Below are 27,104 nucleotides of genomic sequence, written 5' to 3'. Positions count from 1 at the left end.
TTGTATTTAATTAATTTAATTATTAATTACAAGGGAGTAGCTTCTAGGGTATGTATTAATTATTGGAAGGACGGAAGTCTCTCGTAATTTAATTAATTATTGCCAGGGAGGAATTTCTAGAGAATGCATTAATTATTAGAAGGAGGAAGCTTCTAGCTCTTGCAATTAATTAATGTTTTAGTTCCTTCTGGAAGGATGAAGAAAAGGATAAATAGGGCTGAAAGTCATATTGTTGATCATGGGATGATTATGACTTGCATTTGATAAGAGCTTGGATGTGTGAATCACACTCTTTTTTTTGGCAATAGAGGATGTTCATTCTCTGTTGTAACATTCTAGATGTCATTCCCTTAGGGTTTGGCCTTTGGAATACATCTCTTTGTAATTGATTACAGCATTCTCAGCATTAATATAATTTCAGCCTTGGTTCAACTTTTGGGCATTCTTGGGTGTCCATTACAAATTTATATACTGGGTCTATATTGGGTAGCAACAAGGATATATTCATAGTCTTCCCAGTTCTAACTTGTACAATAAAGTCGTTGATGTTGATACCTCCTTAAAGTATGTTATGTTTATTCATCTTTACATTAAGTTTTACCTTTTGAGAATAATTGCATTGATTACAAATGATGAGAACAATAGATTCGATCATTTTTTATTATCTTGGACCATATGTTGTTTGGTATAGTAAGCAACATTTAACCTTCAACTTTCAAGGGTAGATAAAATTTAGAGAGAGAAATTGTGGAAAGGAAATTTAGATGCAGAAGGTCTTTCATAAGTTTCACTCTAACAAACCCTTCCTAAATATATTATTTTTAAATTGTAATATTCATTACTTTATCAATATAAATTTGTTCTTTTCATTCTATTATTGACCACTATCACCAAATAAAAGGCACACCTAAAGAGTAGAAACATGTCTAATAAGAAAGTTATTAAATACTCAATAATGAATCTCATTGTGTTTAGATATTAATATGTAAGAGACTCAAATTTCAACGTGCCTAAAATAATAACAACACAAAAAATGATTTTTACTATTATGGCCTTACATAATATATTTTACAAGAAAGGCAAGCTAAAATTCTTATAGCATAGATTTCTCCATTTCATGAATAATAGTTATTCATAAATTTACAAAATTAGCAAAATTTCCATAAAGATGTTTCTATTTTCTATTATTTATCCAAGGTACCGAAGAAGAACTCCATCATTCCCTAACACAAATCCTTTCTTATCATCAACAAACCTGTTCAACATCCATTATACAACAATGTAAGCAAGACACAAGCAGATCATGTGAAAGATGATAAACTTCATTATCCAAATGCTTAGTGACTCAAATGTTCAATGTCCTTTTGTCAAAACTAAAATTAATTATTGTAGACATTCTTCGATGTATTAAGAATTTATCCTCTTTTTTTCTCTTCAATTTTCTTCTCTTAGAAGATAGGAAGCTTGAAAAAAATCTATTTCTAAGAAATGTTATAACACATCTAAATGTATACTCTCAAAAATAAGAATATTAAGCATTACATTTATACAATCTTCATGTCGATTTACAATAAATCTCATTGAGATTTGAACTTTTTTTACTATCATAATAAAAGTTCCCTACTTAACCAAGATTAGTAATTATTTCCAATGTTTTATTTATTTAAATAATATTTTTGATGTTGTGATAGCATAAAGAATTGTTTCAACTCTTTTATCAAATATAATTGAGTAGCTTTACAATATTCTTGTATTCTTGGACAACACACATAGCTATTGTTACTATAACATTTGTACATTTAATTATTTAAAGTTTTCTTTATTTAGTTATCTTAGTTTTGATTATTTACCTTATAGAATTATTAGTTTGTAATGTTGATAATTCATAATATCCACCTTAAGTAGCCAAACTATAATCTAGTCCTACTTTGCACTAGAATTAAAATAAACATAGAATTAGATGGTGGGAGTTCACTAGAATCACCACATGAGTAAACCCTCAATCAAATTTATTTCATCATGATGACATTATGAAAATACTTTTTATCGTGATGACACTATGAAAATACTTTCAGAGTTGAATCGATTTCATGTAGAAATATTCTCTCATTTCACAATCGCATTTATACTATTTTGTCAAATTACCAAAACATTGTTTGGGGGACTATATAAATCAAAGAGTTTCCTAACTGAATTCAATAGATATACAGCTGAAAAGTTTCACTCATTCATATCTACAAAGCTGGGCACGAAGACAATTCCCCTAACTATAAAAGAGAGTGAGATTTCAAAAGTATTCAAAAAAGAAAATTAACAAATAAGGATAAAAATGGATGAAGAGCTAAATGCCAAGCCAAATTTAGAAGCAAACATTCCACAACTGAACATCTTGAAGATTTGTAATTTTTCGTTTCTGGTTTTGATTGTGTATATTTTTTTGGCATCAATGTCGAATTTTTTTTAGTGTCAATGTTTCGGATCACACTCCATGATCCATCATCGGGATAAGAGAATGTAAGAATCCATTCTTACACTCTCTCATCCTAATGATCGATCATGAAGTGTGATCCAAAATGTTGAATCTTAAATAACATACACTATCAGATCTAGAAACAAAAATGTACATTTCAAATGGATTGTGGAAATCAAATAAGAATAATGTTGAAGATTGTTGTCCTTGCACATTTGTTAATTTCATGAAGTCTTTCTAATTGTATACAAATAATAAAGAGATATCGTATGAACATAGGACATGATCTAATTATTATCATGCTTCCAAATTACATAATATTGGTCAACAAAAAATTATTATCATATTTCAGTTAAACAAGATTTGCCTTAATCACTTGCCCTTTTCAGAATTCATAAATGTTCATAACTACACCATTATATTATTATTCTATGCCAACTATGTTGTATTCTATCTAAACTATTTTAAAATAAAAAATAATTAAACATTCTTAATCGTTAGTAAACAATAGAAAATCATGGCTATAAAACCCAAACTGATAACCTGCCTACTTGTAGAACACCTTCAATAACTAGCCATTCTAAGTAGATAATTACACTTAAATCATGATATGTATTGAAAAATATAGTATATATAGGTTGAAAAGGACAATTATGTGCTGGAAATGCAAAGATTTTGAATCTTAAAAATGAGATTAAGAATGATATGTAATATGGCGTTGTTAACACCAAGTATGGAAGTGTTTACCCACCAGATATGGAAGTGATCCTAGTATAGAACTATGTACCAATGCAAGATTAACAAAAGAATAATATAAACATCTATAATATGGAAAACACACGACAATGGTATAATATTACTTTTGTTGCTCGTACCAAAGTATTACATTACCCACATCACAAATATTACCAACATATCCCCTATGGTACTCAAAATCCCTACATATAGCACTCTAGTTGGTTAAGCAAACCAACTGTCATGATTCTTCGATACATCTTATTTCATAACAAGTCTATTATTATTTTCTAATTACTTATTACTAGCCTACATTATTTCGACTGAGAAATTTCTCATCTTCCAAACGATCAAAAGGAAAATAAGCTACTATGCTATTAGGACGAGTGAGAAGATGTCCTTGGAGTAGTGGATTTAGTGACTCGTGCAAGTTGTCCTTGAAGGAGTTTCAGACCCCTCTCTATTGTCAACTGCTTGACTTGTGTAGTCTTCAAGATCCTTAGTGCATCCATTATGTTCTTCTCTATTGTGACCATTTTTTCTGTGTGTGTGGCTCTCTCTTGTTCCAACTCGACTTCCAACTTCTAAAGATGACTTGTTCTCCTTATGTCCTAGTTGCTTGTCATGTTGCCTTCTGGAGCTCCACAAACGTAGACCTAAATGTTTCCTCCATTTAAGAAAGGATAGTCATCATGGTTGGTTGTCATCTAGGCACCTGTATCGTCTCCACTGTTGTCCATCCCTATATTTAATCTTCTACATCCTCACTGGACCACCCATGTTCTATAAAGACCTTCCTAAACACTAGGTGACATTCTTCCTTCATGAACTATAAGAGAGATTTTGTTGTTGAGACTAATGGTCAAATATCTACTTCCTTTTCCTTCATGACAATCTCATGTGCCACATAGGTCATGGTTTCTAGTTCTGCCAATTTGTAGGTTCCACTCAATTGGCTCGAATGAATGCTCCCCAATGTTGAGGTCCTACTTGTGTAAGCAGTGAGTCCAAAAAGAGGGCAATGCCATGGTGCAGCATATAAAATGCTTTATGCTTCAACTGTAGGAACTCTTTATTCTATCTGATAAGAGTCGCGCCCAATTATAAACCCTACCATAATTCAAACCATTTAACTACGAAAGCATGGAGATAGCAATGTTTGAAGTTCAATTGCCTCCAATAAGCTTGACTTTTAGCAAGTCTACTATGCACCTCCATTCAATAGTTGCAATGCAGGTTTTCTTCACACCCCTATTATTACTCTTACTCCAAATATTGTCTCATTGTTTCTCTGTTAAGTTTGGCTTGCATATAAGTTCTAGTAATTGTTTCTTATCACTTGTGGTCATTTTGGAAGAGGGTTTTGTGGCCTAGTGCCCTTTTTTGGTACCCCGAACACTTTGGTGAATAAGACACTACCACATTTTGTTGTAAATATTGTATGGTAGGTTTATGTGTCTTTTTGTCATACATATGCACCATGGTTCTTAGCACTGGTTCAAATTTCCTTAAATAAAAAATGGGCATAAATTTTTTTTGTCTACCTCAACTTTCCTTAATGTAGCCTTAAATGGGTGATTCTCATCCTCGGTGCCTTCCCACTAATGCCTACATTCTGTAGTAGTGACTACTTCAAACATGATACTTTTTGTTGTAATTTCATCTACCTTGCCTTTACTTTTCTTATTCTTGCTTGTTGTCATTACCCCATTTGTTGTTTTCTTAGCCACTCTTGACCTTTTATAACCCACCTCGAATATATCCTTACCAGTGTTCACAAAGTTGTCTTTCACAATCTTCAAGACTTCTTTGATGACCGTCCTCCACCATATTTGCGTTGTGGCTTGCATTGTTGCCAAAAGAGGCAATACCTATGTCGTATGAGTCTGCATGTTACTCTTCTAGCGTACAACTTGAGTCCTATTGTATAAGGTCTACATACGGGTTCTATTCAATTCTTCCTTCTGCATATGTACACGATGTCCAAATAGGCATATTGGTTGTTATGCAAGGCGTACATGTTAACTTGTTATAGTATGTCATACAAAGTGCCTTGACTAGTGTATGCTTTGTCTCTGTACGATGTTCCTTCTTCGGTAGACTACAGTTGTTTCCCTTCTCCATGTATAATCTATTAGTGCAGTTCTCTGTAGACCTACAGATTTATTCTTACTCCTTTCACCCTTATACGTCATACAACCTTCTACCATACGATATCCATCCTTCTCCTTCTTGTTCAAACATCCTCTTTGCATGTCCTCAATTATGTCTTTTGGTTGAATTTCTATGTTTTATAATGGCATTTTCCTAGGTTTAGCTTAGTTTTGTAACTTTTAAATGTATTTCCTTTCCCTTCTATACCTTGTCTTTTGTTGTGCCTTGGAAGTTTTTGCTTTTTATTTTTAATCGTCAAGCATTTCTTCCTTCCTTTGTTTGTTTCTTGTATTTTGTGTTGCTTCCTTGTGGACCCTTAAAACATCTTTGTTTGTTTTCATTTTGTTCATTTCTCTTCGTGACTATACACCTTTACTTCTAAAGAATATTGCCATGTACAAGTGCCCAGAAATGATTGGTAGCACTTGTTCTCACAACATGTTCCTATGTATTCTAGATCCCAAAAAATTGTCCACCAAAGAAGCCACTCCACGCCTTTGAAACTCCCATCTATATAACTCTTGCCATATTTATGGTACTATAAAGCCTCTTACCCCTTCATTATTGGAGGTTTTGCTAGATTAGGGACCACTTGCCATAAAGCATTAGAGTTCTTATAGGGTACTTTTTTCTTCTTGCACTTTTGATTAACTCATTCACATATCCATCTTCACAAATCAATAGATCCTCTTCTTTTACTACTACCTTTAGGGATGGTCCCATCATTGCACTATATTCCTCCAAGTCGATTTCTTCTTGTATGTCCTACCTGGGTCCATCCTCCTTTGATGGTTATTGCTTTGTATGTTCTCTCTTTGCTTCTTTGTTGATGTCATATGCAACAAATCCTTCTCCCCTCATAGGGTGCTCTTAATTTCCATTACTCGTTAATCCTTACCCAGAGTGTTGGAGGGCCAAACAGAGCATTAGTAAGTTGTTTATGGACTCTTGGAATAGCTACTCCTTCCACATGTTTCCTTACTAGTCATTCTTTAGGGTCCATCATTGGTTTTTTTTCTTGTCTTCGTCTAGCTTATAGGGTTCTTGATTGATTACAAGCTCTTCTTCTATCACTCCTTGGTGATTAGTCATCCATTCACCCTTGGTGGCATACCCCAACATGTTGATCCCGACAATATGGAATCTCCTTTCTTGGTAGGCCTTAAGTTTCAATCTGTTTACTATTTTTTTGATAGGCTTGTTGTCCAATGTTGATAATTTCATGACCCGGTCATTGCTTCCCACCTTTCTAATATTATAGGGTCCTAACCAACGGGTCGGTTTTTGAACTTATCAGGATTGAATTCATTACAATCGTTATATTTTAAAACTTGTTGGCCTAGTTGAAAGTTCATTCTACCTAAGATGTTTATATTGCCAAAAAAAATTCTGACATTGTGCTACTTCAGTTGCCCATTGTGTTGTCATTCGTATTTCTTCCAACTTTATCAAGGTGTTTAACTATTCCATGAGGTTGTCACTATCTCCCCACCTATTCTCCACTTCCACTCTAAGACCTAGTACTATGTATTTTGGTGGTACGTCTGTCTCTTGGATGCACATTAGCTAGAGGGATGTATGCCTTGTTGTCGCTTTATAGGTTGTCTGGTATGCCTAGAGTATTGTTCGTAATCTTTCCTCACAATCACTTTCTTCTACTTTGCATGTTTTAATTGAACTAAAACCAATATTTTATTTGTGGCTTTAGCTTGCCAATTGGCTCGTGGATAGTATGGGCTTGACAAATTGTGGAATATATGGAGCTCCATGGTCATCTCCCGTACCACTTGATTAACAAAGTGTAGCCCCCATCACTCGTGATTTAGAAAGGAATCCCAAACCTGGTGACAATCTATTTATACAAAAAATGGGCAGTACTTACTACACTATTATTTGGAAGTGCTCTTGCCTCTGCCCATTTAGTTATATATTTTGTTGCCACCAAAATGTACATGCAATGTCTGGTCATACTCGTTCTTAAGGGCTCCACAAAATCTATCCCCCATCTTATAAAAAATTCCTAAGTTTGTGAAGGAAATAGGGACATAAGTCTATTTTGAGAGGTTTTCACATCCTTTGCCAAGTGTCACAACCCAACGCCCACTCCCTTGCCTCCATGTGTAGTGTTGGCCACCATAATCCAACTAGTAGCACCTTCTGGGTTGTAGCATTCAGGCCCATGTGTCCCCCTACCATGCCTTTATGTGACTCTCATAGTATGCTAGGAATTTCCTCCATAACATATCTACAAAGTACATGGTTTGGCCCCATTTCATAGAGAAGCCCCTAGATGAGTTGGAATGTCTTTCCTTTTAAGGCCAACTTCATTCTTTTGTTTGGTGGCATTCCTGGGGGAAATGAGGCATTAAAAAGGTAACTCATGCTCTTACTACAAGGGTAGAACAGCAATGTGGAAAAGGTGGTTGTTTGGGAAGTCTTTGTTCACCCCTTCTTCCGGTTCACCAGATCTTATTATTGATAGATGATTTTCCATAACGAAGCTCTTTCCAGGTTGTACAATAATATTGAATGTGAATTCATAAAGTAGGAGTAGCCATCTGCTAACCCTCCCTTGTATTATTGGCTTGTTCACAAGGTGCAACAAGGCTTGATGATCTACACAAAATGTGAAGAGTACGACTAGGAGGTAGTGTCGAAACGTTTGAACTACATACACCATGCCTAGCACTTCTCTTTTGATCATGTTGTAATTTATCTCTTCTTTTGAAAGTAGTTGGCTAGAAAAAAAAATTGGATGATCTTGTCCTCCCACACTTGCCTAAGCTAAGGTAGCCCTGATGACATAATTAGATACATCCACGTGTATGTGAAATTCATTGCTCCAATCTAGGTAAACAAGGATTGGTGCCCCTACCAACCTTGACTATAATTCCTTCAATGTGGTGACTTGTTCCACCACCTATATGAATGGTTCCCCCTTGTGAGTTTCTTTAGGAGTAAGGATATTTTTGCAAACCCCTAAATAAACCATCGGTAGTATCTTGCATGACCCAAAAAATATTTGACCGCTGTTGCATCCTCTTGGTCCTCCATTTCAATAATTACTGTGATTTTATCTAGATCAATCTCCAATCCCTCCTTATAGACAATGTGGCCAAGCAACTTACCTTGAGGTACAATGAACCACATTTCTTTGGGTTTATTGCTAGGCATTCCCTTTGAAACAAGTCCATGCACTCTCATAAAGGTTGTATGGTCATGTGTTTCCCTCTTGCTAAATATCGACAAATCATCCGAAAATGCCTTGAAATTTCCCGTTGATATTATGTCAAAAATGTGGAGTTGTGATTCTTTAGAAGCTGCGAAAGCGTTGCATAGGCCAAATGGCATCTTTTGATATGCATACACTCCATCTTATACTACAAAGGTTATTCTTTCTGTATGAGGTCCTAGTTGTCTCCCACTAATATCATTTTCGGGGATTTTTCTTCTTCAAAGTTTATTTTTTCTATATTTAGTTCTTTGTAACTTGACCTCATATTTCTTAAATTTGTGGGCAGGAATCTCATCCACCCTCAGCATCCCTTCCTTATAGTCCTTGTACTCGGTCAAATACATGTCTCTGTCCTCCTCTATCTCTATTATTTCCAACATGTGGCTTTTATTTTCCCTTCGGTTTCAATGGATAATGTATTCTTCTTGCAATTATGGTTGGCTTTTGTTGTGATCAATCATTCTCTGCCAAGTAGGGCATTGTATCTCTTCTTTTCTACAGTGATGACTACAAAATCTAAGAAGAATTATTGTGTTTCAATCGTTACTCTCTTAGAAATGAGTGTGTCAAGTGGTTTTACATCATTTCAATCTGCTCCTACCAGATAGAAGGTAGGCGACCATAGTGTTGATTTGTCAAAAGCCTTTATGTCTCTTCAAGAAGTACATTTACTCTTGATACTCTATCTACAATAGTTTTAGTGGGTTTATGGCCCATGATCTCCATTTCCACTATGGCAAGGGTCCTTCCTATCTTGACTATGAACAACATTAGATTTGGGGGTGAAGGTTCCTTTTGTGAAGTACTCCTTCCAACGTCTTCTTTCATGCCCTTGTCTATTCTTGTGTTGCTATTTTTTTCTTCCATGCTAGAAATTGCTACCCTTAATTAAGGTAACGTTTCTAGTAGGTTCACTACGTTTCCCGGTACGATGACCTACAATATTTGTTTTATGATGTTGGCCTTCGATGTTGAGTGTATGGAATTATTTTTTGCCTCCAAAGTGTGTCCCTGCTCCTCTTCCACTACTAAATTTGCTTCCTTCAACCTTTCCTTTTCAGTTTGGGGATCCAAGTATGCGGCCTTCTTCACTTGAAGTCTAGTAATCACCATTAATTTCCTCTTCTAGCTTTGTAACTTCCAACATGTTCACTGCTTTCCCTTTTGGGCACTTGGTATCTTCATGATTCCTCAGCCCACACCACTGGCACAACATGCTTCTATCACTTTGTTGGTTTTGACATTCTTGGGCAAAGTGCCCCCACTCATTGCATTTTTTGCATTGTATCATTGGGTGGCCTTTCACGTTGTACTAGCAATGGCTCTGTGGCGTATTGTTGTTATTATTCCTTCTACATCTATTATTCTAATAACCTCCTAGGGAGGCAGTGGAAATTGTGGTTCTTAGTGGTGTGGTCAATGGTATTGTGATCTAGAGCCTAATCAGACTCGGAGGTTAATCTCTCTCACTTTATTTAGTGTGGTTTCCCCCCAAATTATCACTATGGGGGTTTGGGAATAGCGCCCCTTACTGGGTTTTGGGGCAAAGCCCTAGGTGTGCTCCTTGTTTTATGCATGAGCATGGTTACACTCGATGTCATTATGACCATTGTGTTTATTTTAAGAGGTTAGACGATGACTACATTATTTTATATTTATATATTGGTGATATGCTTGTAGCTAGGTCTAACATGGATCACATTATGGGGTTAAAAGAATAGTTAGCACATTCATTTGCTATGAAGGATTTTGGGGTAAAAAAAAAAAATCCTTGGTATCAAAATTTGCCAAGATAAGAAGAACAAAAAATTGACATTATCTCATGCTAATTATATTGAGAAGGTGTTGCAATGCTTCTCTATGAAGAATGCTAAAGTTATCAGCACACCTTTTCCTAGTCATTTAAAATTGACTAAGGAGATGTGTCTAAAGACACCAGAAGAGGAGGCTAAGATGTCCAAGGTACCTTATGCTTCCGTTGTAGGGAGCTTAATGTATGCCATGGTATGTATTAGGTCAGATATTGCACATGTAGTGGGAGTTCTTAGAAGGTATATGAGTCATCTTGGAATTGAGCATTGGAATGTAGTTAAATGGATTCTCAAGTATTTGAGAGGAACATCCAATAAGTGTTTACATTTTGGGGGCTCTACTACTAATATACAAGGATATGTTGACTCAGATTTGGCAGTGCGAAGAACTGTAGGTTATGTATTTATTGTTGGTGGGACAACATTGAGTTGGATTTCTCGATTGCAGAAGGTAAATGCTTTATCCACTATAGAGGTAGAGTATGTTGTTGCTATAGAGGCAACCAAGGAGATGATATGGCTTCAATTCTTCATGGAAGAATTGGGACACTCACAAAGGGATCATTATTTGTTTACAAATAGCTAGAGTGTCATTCATCTTGCAAAGAATTTTTCTCTACATTCAAAGACGAACAACAAACAATTGCGGTACCATTTCATTTGGTCAGTTTTGGATGATGGATAGTTAAAGCTAGAAAAGATACATATAGATGATGATCTAGCAGATATGTTTACCAAGGCAGTGATACGGGATAAGTTGAACTCCTCTTCACCTTCGGTTGGTTTTATAGACTGAACAAAATAACAGAACAATAGAGTTCAAGGTGGTTTGATATTCCAGTGCGAGCAGTGCTTTGATCAGTCTCCAAGTGGGAGGTTATTGTTATGGAGTCTGATCAGTCTCCAAGTGAGAGATTGTTGTGATGTGGAGCCTAGTAAGACTTTGAGGTTAATTTCTCTCACTTTAATTGATGTGGTTTCCCCCTAGATTATTACGATGGGGGTTTGGGGGCAACACCCCTTGCGGGGTCTTGGAGCAAATCCCCAAGTGTGCTCCTTGTCACAGTTAGGGTGAGGTCAAGGGGCAACACCCCAGTGGGGGTTTTCAAAGGCAGCGCCCCTGAAGCCAAAAATAAATTTACTATTGTAAATGGCGTTGGTTGTTATTTTTCTATTGGATGACTTAATCTAGCCCTAATTTTTGTAAGTGGCAAAAAGCTTGTATAAAATGGGTTAGGGTTATGGTTTTCATAAGGTATGATGAGATTGTAGCATCTTGCGACGATATTGAGCTATAAGGGATTGTTGATTGTAATCACTAGATAATAATAATATTGGACTTGCTATTGGTGGAGGTAGCCCAAGGATTGGGTGAATCGCGTAAATATTTGTGTCTTGTGTTCTCTTTTGTGTGATTTATTATTCTCTCATATTGGTTATATTTGTTATTATGTTTGTCGTTAATCCTAACAGGTGGAGTTGCTTGTTTTGTGGTTACAAATACTTACATACTCCTCCCCTTCAAATTGTAAGAGCAAACTTTTAGGGAGTTTCCCATGGCTTAACAGGTGTCACAAGATGATTTTTTTCGGATAATTGGCTTTCGCGTGCCATTCATTTCTATAATTTGTGCACCATAATTATTTATTTTCCTTGACCTCTTTTCCCCCTTCATTTCCTTCATCATCTACATCATATCCTTGATGAGTGCCTAGATTATTTAGGACTCATCATCATTGTCCTTGTCACTACTATAATCACTCACTTTTTTTTGTTCCTTTAATATCCATTGCTCGATCACATGTCTCCTTGTACATGGAGAGCGGCACTACATTTTTTCTGAATGGAGGGAGCTAACCCCCTCTATCAACCACCTCTTTTTCAATTCATCCATGAGTTTATTCTCTAACTTGCCTATTAGCTCCTTCAACCTCCAATCGTAGACCTGAACATTCTCACTCTTGCCTTGGTGTCTGTTGTATATTTCTGCCACTACCTCATCATCATCTCGTGACAACGTAAATTTTGCTTCAAAGGCTTTTTTTAGATTGCTCCAGGTTGCCTTCTGGGTGGCTCAAAGGTCGATGTGTAAGCCAATAGCTATACATCGTATAGTGGCAGGGAAATCCTTTACCCAGTAATCATCATCTTCCTGCCCTGTCGCTTCTCAAATGATCATGCATGTCTTACAATGTTGTGTTGGGTCTTCCAACCCTTCGCCAATGAACTTAGGAAGTTTTTTTTGTCTAGGGTGTTTGACATTTTTCTTCCTTGACCTCATGTGTTCTAGAAATTTGTTCCTTTGTGCCCATTTGGTACTTCTCTCCTATTGTCAAGCTGTGAGACCTCCCTTCTATCACCCTCTTCGCATATACCTTGGTGGTACCAAGACTCCCTCCTTCCTGAGGTCTCTGACTTTATTTTCCCTATACTTCGTTGTATATGACCAACCCCCTTATCTAGCTTATTGCACTTTCAAATAGGTCAACTACCTCTCCTTCCAAACCTCTTCGTCGTCAGATTCCTAGTGCACACACAGTTTTGTTTCACCTAACTCGCTTCCCCAACTATCTATGTCTCCCTTGTTCCATGCCATACCAAGTATTAACTCCACCTCGATGGTACTACCAAGTGGCAACACACCTAGTTCTCATTGGCTTTGTGGGAACTATGGTACCCTTAGCAAGGTTCTGTAACCATCGTCATCTTTCTATATGATGTATTTGTAAGGACTATCTCACTCTGACCTCATTTTCCTCTAGGTGTGTCTCCTTATGATGCCTTTTCTCTGCATTTGATAGGAAGGGCATTAATTTTTAGGGTTACCAATTGTTCAGCATTTGTTCGTGTCCCGAGTTTCCTCCTCTCACTAATTCCTATCATAGGATCGTTGAAATATTTTGTCTTCGTTGTTCTCTTTGGTTAGCCTCTTTTTCTTTTTTTATTTGAACCATCTTAGATGCTAATAACCTCATAAGGCTCCCCAAGATATTGTACACCACTTCGTTCATCGTGAGTTTGGTCTATATTGTATCGGTGGGGAGAGCCCTTTGCTTTGCATCTTGTCGTAATACTAGTCTACTGATATATCCAACGCCTGAACAAGGTCCTATGTCAATTGATCCTCCTAGGTTACTTCATCCTTGATGTCATTGTCTGTTACCACTACTTGCTGGTTTTAAGTATGACCCATTATACTTCCATTTTTTCACCTGTTCCCTCTAGACCTCTAGGTTAGTACTAGGAAAAGTTGCCAAAAATGTTATGTGCCACGTATGGAAGTGTTTACCGCCAAATATATAAGTGATCTTAGTATAGAACTATGTACCAATGCAAAATTAACAGATAAGATAAATTTATTAATGTCCAACAAGAGCCGACACGACAATGGTAGAATATTACATTTATTGCTTATGCCAAAGTATTACATTACCCACATTATCAATATTGCCAACATATCCTCTTTGATTCCCAACATCCCCTACATTTAGCAGTCTAGTTGGTTAACCCAACCATCATGACTTTTTGGTACATCTTTTTTCATAACAAGTCTATCATTACTAGCCTTCAAACTTCTTAATCCCAATAATCTTGGATGTCAATGCAATTGGAAAGTATTTAAAGAAATGTGAAATAATATTGCACAAATTCAAAATGCATTATTATTTGAAATTTAAAAATCAATAAAACTTTACTCTCTTCTTTTCATGGAAGTTGGTATGTTATCAATTGAATATCCATCATCATTTAACATGCACTCAACCGACATGGGCTTAAAAAGCGAATGAGAGAAAATGACTAATAATTAAAATTTTGGAATATTCACAACAATAAAACTCTCATGTTCAACTTGAGAAGTAATGAGCAATTGAAACAACAATCATCATCCAATAAGCACGCATAACATACAAGTGCCTAATTACTAAAGTTTTCTCCAAGATAATCAACTCCCATATTCAATTTGAGAAGCGATAAGTAATTTCATTAAGGAGAGGAAAACAACACATACATCTAGAACTTGCTTTGAATACGAACCAAGCCCCAACTAATCTATAGTTTATTTAATAATAAAATTAATATTACTAGTGTTTATACTATAGATGCTTTTGATATTAAATGAGGTATTATTAATATCCAGTAATATCCACTACCTCCCTCATTGCATCATTTTCTCAAGAGGACAAATTAAGAAATTTTGAAAGCTTTGAACTTCAATATTACAAGAGATATGGTAAAGATGTCAATGCATTGCTCTTGAGTTGAGAAATAATAAAGTGGAAAATTTTGTCATTAAAAATGTTTATGGATGTTGGCAGCATGAATCTTATCAACAAAGTAATGATCAAGTCATGATCAAGAGGAATAAAGTTTGCAACATCCAGAGGGGAACTAAACATAAGTACAAAGCAAAAAGAAGGGTAGGCAGAGCTCATACGGATGCATACAACAAAAGAAACTAGGTCATCCATACATGTACGGACAATTGTTGTATGCACAAGGCCGCTAACCCTCCTACAACCTTGTCACCATATAGACAAGCCTCAACCATGTACGTCGCATGAAAGGGAGAGAGTAAAGGACATACAACATGGAAGGGGAAGAGTAAGGACCGTACGACATACGGACAAGGTTGTACAACTTACGGCTCTACAAATAACATGGAAAAATCACATGTATGGGGGCCCACTCAGAGTTGCATTTAAAATACTAAAAAATTGGTGCAAACAAGTTATAAAGTGGTTTTATAACATGGTAAGGGGAAGGTTTAAACACCCTAAAGAGGACTTTCTTGGAGTGAGATACAAAAATGGAGAAGGGACAAAGACAATATCAAACGTGACATTGGCAAAGCAAGAAAAGCAAGGGGAGGATAGAAGAGGTATCTGGGGCAAGCATTTCTTTCAAAGGAGTTACAGGAATAGTATGTAGGAATTGGTGGCAAGGTGTGAATGATCAACATCCATTGAAGGCTATCCTAAGAAAAGTAGAAGTAGACAAAATTGTGCTCATGCCCAATTTTGATCTCAAAGAATTTGAACCAATTTTAAGAACGTTGTTAAATGACTATGATAATAGAAGCCACAAGTCCACATTAAATATCTGAAGCAGGACATGATAGTTTCATATGCACCCAAGGAGTTCACCAAAGTATTTGAAGTGTCGAACAGAGGTCATCAGGTGGCCAAACCCCCTAAAATGACTATGGAAGTAATGAGGCAGTTAATGGAATTGGTATGCAAGGAGAACCTGACAAAAGAACAATGGGATGGTATTTGGAGCACCGGCAAAGGAATTAAGAAAACCCTCATTGTGAATCTAGAGTGAAGGTGCATTGTGGACTTGACCAAAAGCAAATTAACCAAAGGAAGTCGAACCTTAAACATTGTCATTTCTATGCTACCATAGTTAAAGGGGCTACACGACGGTAGGGTTTATAATTCGGCGCAATTACTTTCAGATAGAATAAAGGAATTTCTTCTCGTAAAGCACAAGACATGTTGCATGCCCCACCACACTAAAGATATGTTTATGGAGGCACTCCACACACAAGTAGCACCCAAAAGCAGAGGGAAATTTGTTGTAGTGAACAGAGTTGAGCTATATAAGCCTACCATGTTCTATTGGTTGCATTTGGATACCATAGCAAGAGGAACTATAGGAAGCGTAGAGCCAAGCAAGAAAAAGAAAGGTAGGAGACAACAATTAACACACAAGATACTCACGAAGTAGAAGGCAACACTAAAGAAGAAGAAACATCTTCGAAAGAACAAGAGGAATCTAGTTGGGATAAAGAAGAAAATTGTCACACTTCCAAAACAACGAGGGAAGACACTTATGATGACATAGGAATGGTGCAAGTAATGAAAGGGCCACTACTAGAGAGTGGAAACCAAAGTCCAACCAAAATAGAAAGAAGTAACCAAGCAAAGTCAAGTGTTGTGAGCACACAACAAGAAAGATTAGGCACGAGGAACCTCATTCGTATAGGAAAATATGTCACTCGTATGGATCAGACCCATGGGCATACTGAGGGGCATGGTAGTCATACGAGCAATAGACAATCCAACCATATGCAGGAGGAAGGACGTACGAACACAGCAAAGGCAAGCCGCACTGAAAGTATAGGGAAATCCACACCAGAAGGAATGAGCAAAGGAGCAAGTAGTGGATCAACATTTTCAGATAGAGGAGCCAAGTAGATAAACTTTGCACCTTCCCAGATTTCATCCATGGCTCATCTTGTTCCAATGGCCTAAATACCAAATATGAAGGTACTATATTTAAGGGCCATGAAAGGGGCAGGCCATATAGTATGGCTTAGCAGCCCTCAAGGAATTGAGATGGCACAACCAATTGCATTGGTGGTGGCTCCTATAGGAGAAACAAGAAAAACAATGCCAACACCTTTGCCAGCAACCCCAACTTAAGAGTTGACAGGGCCACAAGAATAGTAGGACTTTGCTACGGTGGAGAAGGTAGATAAACTACTTGCCAAATTTCATCTTGGAGTGGAGCACATACCACCACCTTCCCCAACCTTGATGGGGGATCCTACACCACCTATGATAGAGGAACCATCTATCTGGCTTCAAGAAGGTAGAGAGAGTCTACAGACAGAGCCCGCAGGCATGGAGGTCAAAAGTTAGCGCATTGTCGAAGGAGTACCAACACATTATGAAGAATGCACCCAATGATTCCTCACGGAGTTGGAGGCTGTGACTAGAGCTATGCATGAGATTAGAAGGACAACCAAGGAAGTTGACATGACCACTGTAGATTTTGCAATTTAAGAAGCATGTTTGCTAGGAATCTAAGAAGTTATTCACGAAACAGGGATGGCCTATTCAAGAAGTAGAGGAACAAGCTCAACAATGGCAAGTCTCTAGAGTTGCACAAGCATGTGGTCCTTCCCTGGCTATTCTATCTGACATGGAGGGAATTTTTCGGTCTACCTTTATGGAGCTACAAAAAGCTAATTGGGAATTGACAAAGACAGAGAGTAACCAGATCATTCTAGGAGAGCAAGTGGAGAGATCAAAATATAGACTTGCACAAGAGATATCTATGCATGCAGAAAAATTGGCAGCACTGGAAAAAGATAGAATGGATGTACTCCGGCTGCTACAAGGAGCGCGCACAAAAAAGGGTATCTATCAAGAACACCCATGGCTGTCAATATTTTTAAGCCATTTTTTCTTCCCGCATAGCTCCACCTATAACATGATATTCTACTTAGTTGAATAGAGAGCAACAATGGTTCTCTTTTGGTTTTGGAAGTTGTTAGACCTAATCCAAAAAAGACAACAAAGCCTAAACTAGACTTCCCATAATCCAGAGAAATTCCATAGTCCCCAACTATGTATCCTTGCAAAGGAAAATGTTAAGTCAATCTATATTCCAAGCCATACTCACCCATGTTATGGCTTGAAATGCACATTGTTTCTTTCCAATCTAAAATCTTAAGTTCCTACTTAAACATCAAAAGTTCACTAACAACATTATTGATATTTGATGTAGTGTAGGTTACATAAATAAGGATCTCAACCAGCTAATGACATAGTTACACGCCCTTGGGATACGAGGGGACGACAAAATGAGGGGACAAGTTTCCAGGATGGGGGATAGAGAGGCCATAGTTTGGGGATGACAAGGGGATGGTGACGGGCTTAGTCACAAGGTTCGAGTTCGACAAGGATGAAGTTTCAATGAAGTTCGACAAGTCAAAAAACTCGAAAAAAATTTCGACATTAAATTTGCTCATGTAATTCTCAAGAAAATATGTTATTTATCATTATTATTATATGTTTGAGTTTAATGCAAGGAACTTTTCAATTCATAACTACAATAGAAAATGTCTCTTCATTTCTAACAATATATCCAATATATCCAATATATAATTAGAATAGTTTGAGATTACAAAATAGATTTGAAATCATTACAACAAAAGATATCACATTTATAAGATATAACCCATAAGAAACATGTGAAATCATGATTACAAAATTCTTTTACTATCCAAAAGATAGATCAACGTTTTATGCTTTAAAGTTTAGAACTTCAAATAGCTCAAAATTAGCAAAAGTACGAAGATAGTTCTTGTCAAAATATTATAGTCAAAAGTCAATACTATTAAACTTCAAAAAAGCTCTAGGTCATTGAGAGCACTTGGCTGATCTGCTCTAGAATCATCATCAGTGTCACTACTTAGCTCATCATCCAAGAAGTCTGGTTCCTCTAGAGGTCCAGTTGCCATGTCTTCTGGAATTCCCTTTTGTGAGGAAGATGTGGAGTCCTTTGCTGATTGGTTCATGAGCAATTTCAAATTGCTGCAAACATAGACAAGATCTCCCAACTTTACGAACAGCAGCTTGTTCCTCTTTTTAGAATGAATGTGGTCAAAACAACTCCAGTTCCTCTCACATGCTGATGAACTTGCTCCTTGACTCAATACTCTAATAGCAAAGCACTGTAGTTCAAGATTTTGTGCCCCATAGCTCATCCACCATCTATACCTAGTTACCTCAGCTCATGCCATGTCATATTGTGCTGCTTGCATTCCAAACATCCCTTCTTCTTTCTTGTATTTGTATTTCCAACATTGGTCTCTGATCAAAGCTGTAGTGTTTTGATCTGGCTCATACTTGCTAATGGCATCATAAAGCCCTGCCATAATTTCACTTTCACTTTCTCTATCAATACGAAATAACTTGGGCTCCAAATAGCAAGCTACTGCATGTAGAGGTGTGTGCATCATTTTCCACCTAAAATCAACTGCCTCCCATATCTCCATGTAGTTTGCTCTGAATGGATTCTTTACAACGGTCCATGCTTTCATAAAGCATACCAAGGCAAGGAGCATCGCCATCCACCATACGAAGAACCTCAACAATTGGACCACATATGTTCAAAACCTTTGATCCACTTTCCCAAAAATTGCTGTTTAAAATGATTTGCTCTATGTTCTTCCCCTTAGCACTTTTAGAAAGTGCTGAATTTTCCCACTCATTAAAACAAATAACAGATCTCAAAGCTGCTTTTTGTCCATGCTTTCATAAAGCATACCAAGGCAAGGAGCATCGCCATCCACCATACGAAGAACCTCAACAATTGGACCACATATGTTCAAAACCTTTGATCCACTTTCCCAAAAATTGCTGTTTAAAATGATTTGCTCTATGTTCTTCCCCTTAGCACTTTTAGAAAGTGCTGAATTTTCCCACTCATTAAAACAAATCACAGATCTCAAAGCTGCTTTTTCTTCACTTACTCTCCTCAATGTGATATAGAATGAAGCAAACCTTGTCTCACAAGGCCTTATCAACTCTCTCGATGCATGTTTCCTGTAAAGACTCAAGGTGAGACAATGGTTTCTAATGAAATTAGCAACTGATCTCCCTCTATAAATTGCTTCATGTATCCATGGGAACTTGGCCAAGTCATGAAGCAACAAATCCAAACAATGGGCTGCACATGGGCTCCAATAAATCTGTGGGTACTTCTCTACAATCAGCTTCCCAGCTCCCACACAATTCACTGCACTATCAGTAACCACCTGAACCACATTTTCTACCCCCACTTCAATAATAGCTTCTTCTAATATCTGGAAAATATATGCTGAAGTTTTCTTTTGATCACTCATGTCAATCACTTTCAAGAACACAACTCCTTCAGGGGAAGCCACCAAAACATTAATCAAAGGCCTCTGACATATATCTGACCACCCATCACTCAATACAGTACAACCTGTTGCCTTCCAAGAGGCTTTGATCACATCTAACTTTCCTGTCACTCTACCTTTGGACCTCTCTAAAAGAGTTGTTCTCAAAGCTTCTGAAGATGGAGGTGTGTAGCCTTTACCGAACTCTGCTATTTTCACAACTGCATTACGAAAATGGGGATTCCTTTCCGCATTAAACGGGACAGCACCAGTAAAGAAATAATCAGCCCATAAATCATCGACCTCTTGCCTCTCTATTGGTTTCCAAAAGCTGTTTAATGTTCCACTCTGTTTCATTGAACCTGTGAATGTAGACTTGAGAAAACTTGAGGACGACACAGATGTGAACCTAGACACATCCTCTTGAATTCTTTGTTTTTTCTGTATCTTTTTTCTGTCAGCTTCACTCAAAAGGGTTAGTTCTCTCTCTATATCAGCTACCATTACATCAGTCACATTTGGACATGCTCTTATACCTCCTATACCCCCACTGATACCAAGTAAGTGGTCTCTTGCCCTTGTTAGACTTCCTGTAAAATCTTTCGTACAATTAGTACAATAGAGTTTAGCATCATCTTTTGTCACATATTTCCATACTTCAAAATTTTATTTTTTGGGAGCCATTCAATTACAGCCTGCATGATGCAAAAGAAAATTAATATTAAAAAACATTCAATATTTTCTTCAAAACGTAAAAAGGAAATATAAGAAATAATTATTTCAAACTCTATAATGAAACATTAATAAATACCAAACTTTATTTTAATTAACTAGATACTAAAAATAACCCTTTTAAACTCTTATAAAAAAATTAAAATATTCTAAAATTATAAAATATTAAACTTAAAAACTAAGTAAACTCTAAATCTAACAAAACAAACCACTTGAGTAATCTATTTGTTTTAAAATATAAAGTAAATACATAATACTTTATCTATGTTTTAATATACATTAGCTTTTTATTTTATATACAAATAATAAATAATAAATAAAAATTTCATAGTATAAATAAATTAATAATATTTATTAATAATAATAAATAATGATATTAAGTCAAATTATTTTGCACTTTGCTTTAAAAATAAATAATAAATACAAAATTAAATAATTACGCAAAGGAAATATTAAAAGCTTACGAAAATAAATAAAAATATTTTAATTTAAATATTTATATAATAATTTAATATAAATAAAATCTTATTGTTTATTATTGTTTTATGATAAATATTGTTATATTTATATTAAAATACAAATCTAATATTATTTGATGTTTAAAATATTAATATTTTATATTAAAATAAGTTATAACTTATTATTATTTTATTAAAATACTCTATTATTGTTTTACTCTTTATGTATTATAATATTTTTAAAACTTTTAATAATAAACAAATTTTAAAACATTACATTATAACAATAAGTTATAACAATAATAATAAACAAAATTGTTAAAACATAATTTTAAAACTTTACAATATTATAACATTTATAAAACCCTACATAACAGGAGGAATGTAAAAAATGTAGTGAACGATGGAATGTATGCCTACCTCTGCCGCGTGAGCCTCCCTCTGCCGTTTGTCCGCGTGAGCTCTGTCGTCCGCCTGCGCCTGAAACAGTCACTCTAGCCTGGGCGTGAAACAACCACTTCAACTTGCACATGAAACAGTCCAGCCTGATAGTCACTCCAACCTGCAAATGGATTTTCCAGCCCCCAATTCCAGCGGCTCAAACGGGTTTTCCCAGCTGCGTTTCAGCCCTCCAGAGCGGATGACCAATGAAACTTGCAGCCTCAGCCTTCAAATGATCACTTCAGAAGCTTTAGAAAGTGAACGCCAAAAACACCCGATATATTTGCAATGACGAAAAGCGTGTTTTTATAACATTTAGAAGTCGAAAACCCTAAAACGACCCCACAATAAAATAATATTTATGGAAAACGATAGCAGAATATTAGCCGTACAAATTTGAGGCAAATTTTATTATTTTATTTTTATTTTTTTAAGGTTCGCCAAATTTCGAATTTCAAGCCGAAAATTCGGCGAATCTTGTGACACAGGTGACGAGGGACCAAGTGGGTTGTATATACTATACATATGGTACTTAAAATGCTAGTTATGAAAAGATGTATTGCAATATAAGATATAAAGATGTAAAAGAGTAAATACTTAAACATTGCATTGAATTGGAACATCGAATATTGAACATAAATAGTCTAATCAGCAAATAGTTAACATTGGGACATCCCCCCATCCTTGGCGGAGGTGGTGGAATTTGGTGGCGTTGTTGGGGGCGGGGGAACGGAGCCCCCAAGTACTCGGTGCGTGGGACAAAAGGGAGGAGGGGGGTTGCGTCCCTCTATTACTATGGCTAATGATAAAGAGTAGCATTCACCCGAAGTGATGTTTTAGACCATGCATATTTGTTGCATCACACACTTGCATATTGTTGCATTATATAATTGTGTGCATGCTTGTGTATGCTTAAGTTGACTTAGGGAAGCTTTAGTTGAGCCTAATTTAGCCTATTTAGTTAGTTGAGCTCTAATTTAGCCTAGTTTAGTTTTCTTTTCAGTTTTTTGTTACTATTAGGGCTTTTTCTTTCTATAAAAGCAACTTGTCTATGCATTGCAATTCATACCAATTGTATCACTATATAATTTTGTACAAACAATACATAACTCTCAAATTGTGTTGGCCAAAGTGTTCATGTTTGATTTCTCTCTAGTGGTGTGTATATGAAATATGGCTGTCATATAAGGTAACAATTTTATGCATGAATAATGATGCTTCTTCATTTATTTATCATTCAATACAAATTACATATATATAGGAGTTTAACGTCCCAAAATCTACAAATTAATTGTCATTTCATCAAAATATCAACAATTGAAGTTTTGGATCAATTTGGTTAAGAGCCCACAAATTAAAGAAAAATCCAAGGGTCAATAAAAAATCTAGACATCGTGGAACAAAATGGACCTCACTATTACACTCAAAGAAGCCTAAAGCCTAAATGCACCTATCAAATTGTCAAAAATGGGTCCTTTTCGAGGGCAACTTTTTGGGTGGGTCAAGCCCTAATTAAGCTTTTCATATGATCATATTGACTTGTACATTCATATGAGCCCTGCGACATAGGAGAGCACACAAAAGTAGCAACAGACATGAAATAAGTCACAATGCATGATGAATATTTTTTCATTATTTATTTTAGAAACTATCAATGAAGCCCCCTCCCCCCCCCCCCCAAACCCAAACCTCGAAGTACCCATCTTGAGACATCCCCATACAGTACTTGGAGTACCCGAGACCCCCATCTCCTCCATTCCACAACGACGTTGTCGTCAAGACAGGTACTTGAATTTCTATTTGAATCTTGATTTTTAAATGTTAATTGGGTGTGTACTATGTTACTATGTTGAATGTTCAATGGTTATGGTTTGTGTTGCAATTTTTCTATGTTCAAGTATTTTAATTTGGTACGTTATAGTGAAACATTATTCATAACTAGCATTTGAAGATCTATATGTATAGTATACATCACCCCTTATCCCTTGCCCCCTACCGTCATCCCCTCATCATCTCCTCGTTCTCAAAATTGAGGCTCTATATCCCCAAGTTCAAGAAACTCCTCCCAGCATCACCAAGCACTGGTATTACACTAGAAAAAATTCAATAATTTTTTTTTTTTTGCAAACTTGTATAAACTAATTGTGCAAGCATCAAAAAGCTCACACTAACATCAACACATAGCACAAAAGGTTTTGAAGAATATTCTAGCAAGTCAACAAAATATGTTAGCAATAGAATTTTTTGCCAAGACGGGGAATCTTTTTTCTGACAAATGGAATATTTTGATGACGTTAGCATCATTAGACCCTTCAAGCCATTTGTTTCCCTAATTGACCTATTAAACAAGATTATCAATTTAACCTTTTGATTGGAGTTATCATACAATATTTGCTTATCTCTAGCTTGTGCAGGTTTGGTGATTCTTCTAGAAACTAAATCCTGCAAATCTTCAAAAACACGTTGAATTGGAACATAGTTTTCCAAGAAAAAAATATTACCACCTCCCAATAGCTAAGAGCCAAGAAGCATTGCTTTCATTAGAAACAATCTAACAAGATGTTGAGGGTCCTTATCTCTCAAATATATTCACCCTTACAAAGTTCTCCTTACATCTAAGGTCAATCTCTCATTTAAAAAGAAAAAATCCCAAGATCCAAATGGTATACAAAACCTTTAATGCATATCATGATCATTTTAGATGTCTACTGAAACAAAATTCCTAATGCAGGCTTTCTATCTATTAATCCAGATAAATAAGCTATAGCCATGGGTATGCATATCTCTTGAATAAATTTGTTTTGCAACTAACTGATGGTAGAGGTTATAGTGACTCAGAAGCGCCTCAATCATTTGGTACAATGTGCAAGGAGGCTGTTTCACATGAGGTCATTGACTTGGATGATGTTGATCTGTATCGTATTGGACCATTAATGAGCAAAATTATGGTGATAGTGTCCTCCTTACTGAAGAATATTTTGCAAAATTAGAGAGAGGAGCAGCAAAAGAAGAAGTAATAGTAGCATTGGATTAAATGGAGGACAAAGACAAGGACTTCAATCCCAGAGAAGAAGAATCAACTCATCATTTAGATACTTCAGCCCCTACTAGTTCAGGGCATAAATATTGAGTTATATTAGGATAGGAAAGAGACAGATGTAGTCTTTAGTTTGTTGTTTTTCACATTTGGACATATCATTATATGTAAGTTTGTAAACATTTATAAACTTATGCTGCTGTTATACATTTTAAAATTTGAAAGTATGAGTATGAATAATGAAATTTCAAATATTTAGTGTTTGGAGATCATATGACATGTAATGTTGCAATTATGGCTCTTATGTTCTCTAAATACATTAATTTCTTTTTATTTTTTGTAAAACTACAGTTTTCTTCTTTGCCAAGTCCTTTCCCAAGTTTTCTTCCAAGTTCGAGTCCTATTTTTGGGTTGCTGAGTCCATGGCAAGGGTGAGTTTTCCAACTATGGATTGAACTTAAAAAGATAATGAATATTCACACAAACATTTTAATTGTAGAGAAAACTGCATGAAAAAGCATAAACTAAGCATTCACATGCAAAAGCTAATAAACACTCACTTAACATCATAAAGATTAGCAGCAATATTATCTGCAGCTTTGTCACGGGTCCATGTCTTCCCACCATTTTCTGTCCTCAACAAAATGCCACTACCTCCAGCTGCCCAAGCTTCATCCTGAAAAAAAAATTATTTAATGCTTTCAGATTCAACTGCATGTGATTTTTTTACATCTAAAAAATCTTCATGGACTGCGAAAATCATCCCTACTAAAAGGTTGTGAAACTTTTTGTTAAAAAACGTAAAAGCTCATAGTAGAGCACCACTTTAAAATCAGATTAAAGGAAGCTTTATTCTTCTTGACCAACTTATTATCCTAAATCATATTAGATAAATACAAGATAAACACATGTATTTTTTTTTTTTTTTCCAATTTTGGGCTAATTTATTTGGCAAGGAGTTCCTGGTGATGCCTCCATTTGGGAAATAAATATTGATGCCAAATTAAAGATACAAATTATGAAGGCTTCATGCAGTGGAATGTGGCTATACTCATTTATGCTACATATGATGAAATATATTCAAAGCAATTCTACAACAATCCAATCAAGATCAATGGTGGGGATGGATGAGTCCTACAATCAGAAAAACAAAAGTATATGACAGTCAAACTTAACACATCACCTTATATGCTGCAAATAACAAGAATTCATATGTACTGGCAGAAATTTTGATACAACATCAGTGACAGATATGAAACAGATGAATATAGTATAAAATCCCAACAGAGATAACAGAATGTCTTATTGCAAGTAACAAACATATCATTCAGACTTCCTGATCTAAGTTTGTACTGCAAAGAACCAAACAATATGACAATGGTTAAGTCTCTGCAGTTGTTGTTAAAGTTTCAACTGGACTAGCAGAGACTATGCTTCTTATCATACTTTGATACAACAGGAGACTAATAAAAATCCAGACGCTGTGTCTGCACACGGAAGATTAAGGAAGATTGATCGGTTTGGTTTTTAATCCAAGCATCTCCAGAAAAGAACGATGATTTTGGGTTCAGTTTTAGAACTGCAGTCAACCCCAACTCAAATAGAGAAACCGAAAGCTGTTGTTGTGAATCTGGTAGTGACTGCAAAATATGTAAGAGAAATATAAAACCATAGCAATAAAGGTAACTCTCAGCATCTGCCTGGGTGTATCTACATGACTGGAATGATGAAAGTTGTGTTTGAAGAGGCATTCATAACATCAGTAGTGAGGCCAGGTTAATGCTAAGAAAAAGATGGAAGTAATGAAAAGAGTCATAACTGCCTCAATAGTAATAGAGTACGAGCTGTCGGGACTCAGGTTGTATGCCGTTGAGAAATATGGATTGTAAACAAACTATTCCAAGAAGGCTTCAATGATAATCTTTGAAGGATATGAATCACAAAGAGCGCTTTGTGATGATGTGACATGATAATAGAAAGACAAATACTTCCTCCATTACTGACCTTTAAAACTTGGGAATCAGTTCCTACCGTTTCACAAATTTTCCCAGTCAAAGTCGGCAATAAAAACAATAATATAAGACAGGCCCGATCATGAATTTTGCAAAGAAAGAACGATGTTTTGACCAGTACATAATACAAATCGATTCCAATAGTGAGCCAACACACAATACCCTAGCAATATACGTACGGTGCCATAACATACTCAGCGGTATCACACAAGGAAGATCCAATCAATTATCTCAAAACTTGTGTATTGTTTCCTCCTGTTTTTATTCTTCCCTTCTTTGGAGTGTCTGTGAAGAACACATATTTTCCAAGTATCGTGTGCCTCCATCTGAGCTGAGCATTCATGTTGCACCTAATTTTGAC

General features: G+C 36.0%; 1 protein-coding gene across 1 annotated transcript in view; it reads right to left on the bottom strand.

The window, feature by feature from the left end:
- Nucleotides 1-1,016: 1,016 nt before the first annotated feature.
- The window catches only part of HCF136 (photosystem II stability/assembly factor, chloroplast (HCF136)), a 220,862-nt gene continuing 194,774 nt past the window's right edge, over nt 1,017-27,104 (bottom strand). Inside the window, exons 7-8 of the mRNA XM_089789355.1 lie at nt 25,292-25,407; nt 1,017-1,255 (exon numbers count right to left, since the gene is read on the bottom strand). Of these exons, the coding sequence (XP_089645481.1) occupies nt 1,189-1,255; nt 25,292-25,407 (183 nt within the window). The 3' untranslated portion in view covers nt 1,017-1,188. The remainder of the gene's footprint in view (nt 1,256-25,291; nt 25,408-27,104) is intronic.

Source organism: Cupressus sempervirens, chromosome 6 (assembly GCF_028749045.1).
Source record: "Cupressus sempervirens isolate cs-2001-9-10 chromosome 6, ASM2874904v1, whole genome shotgun sequence".
Lineage (NCBI taxonomy): Eukaryota > Viridiplantae > Streptophyta > Pinopsida > Cupressales > Cupressaceae > Cupressus > Cupressus sempervirens.
This window is presented reverse-complemented; position numbering and strand designations above follow the sequence as displayed.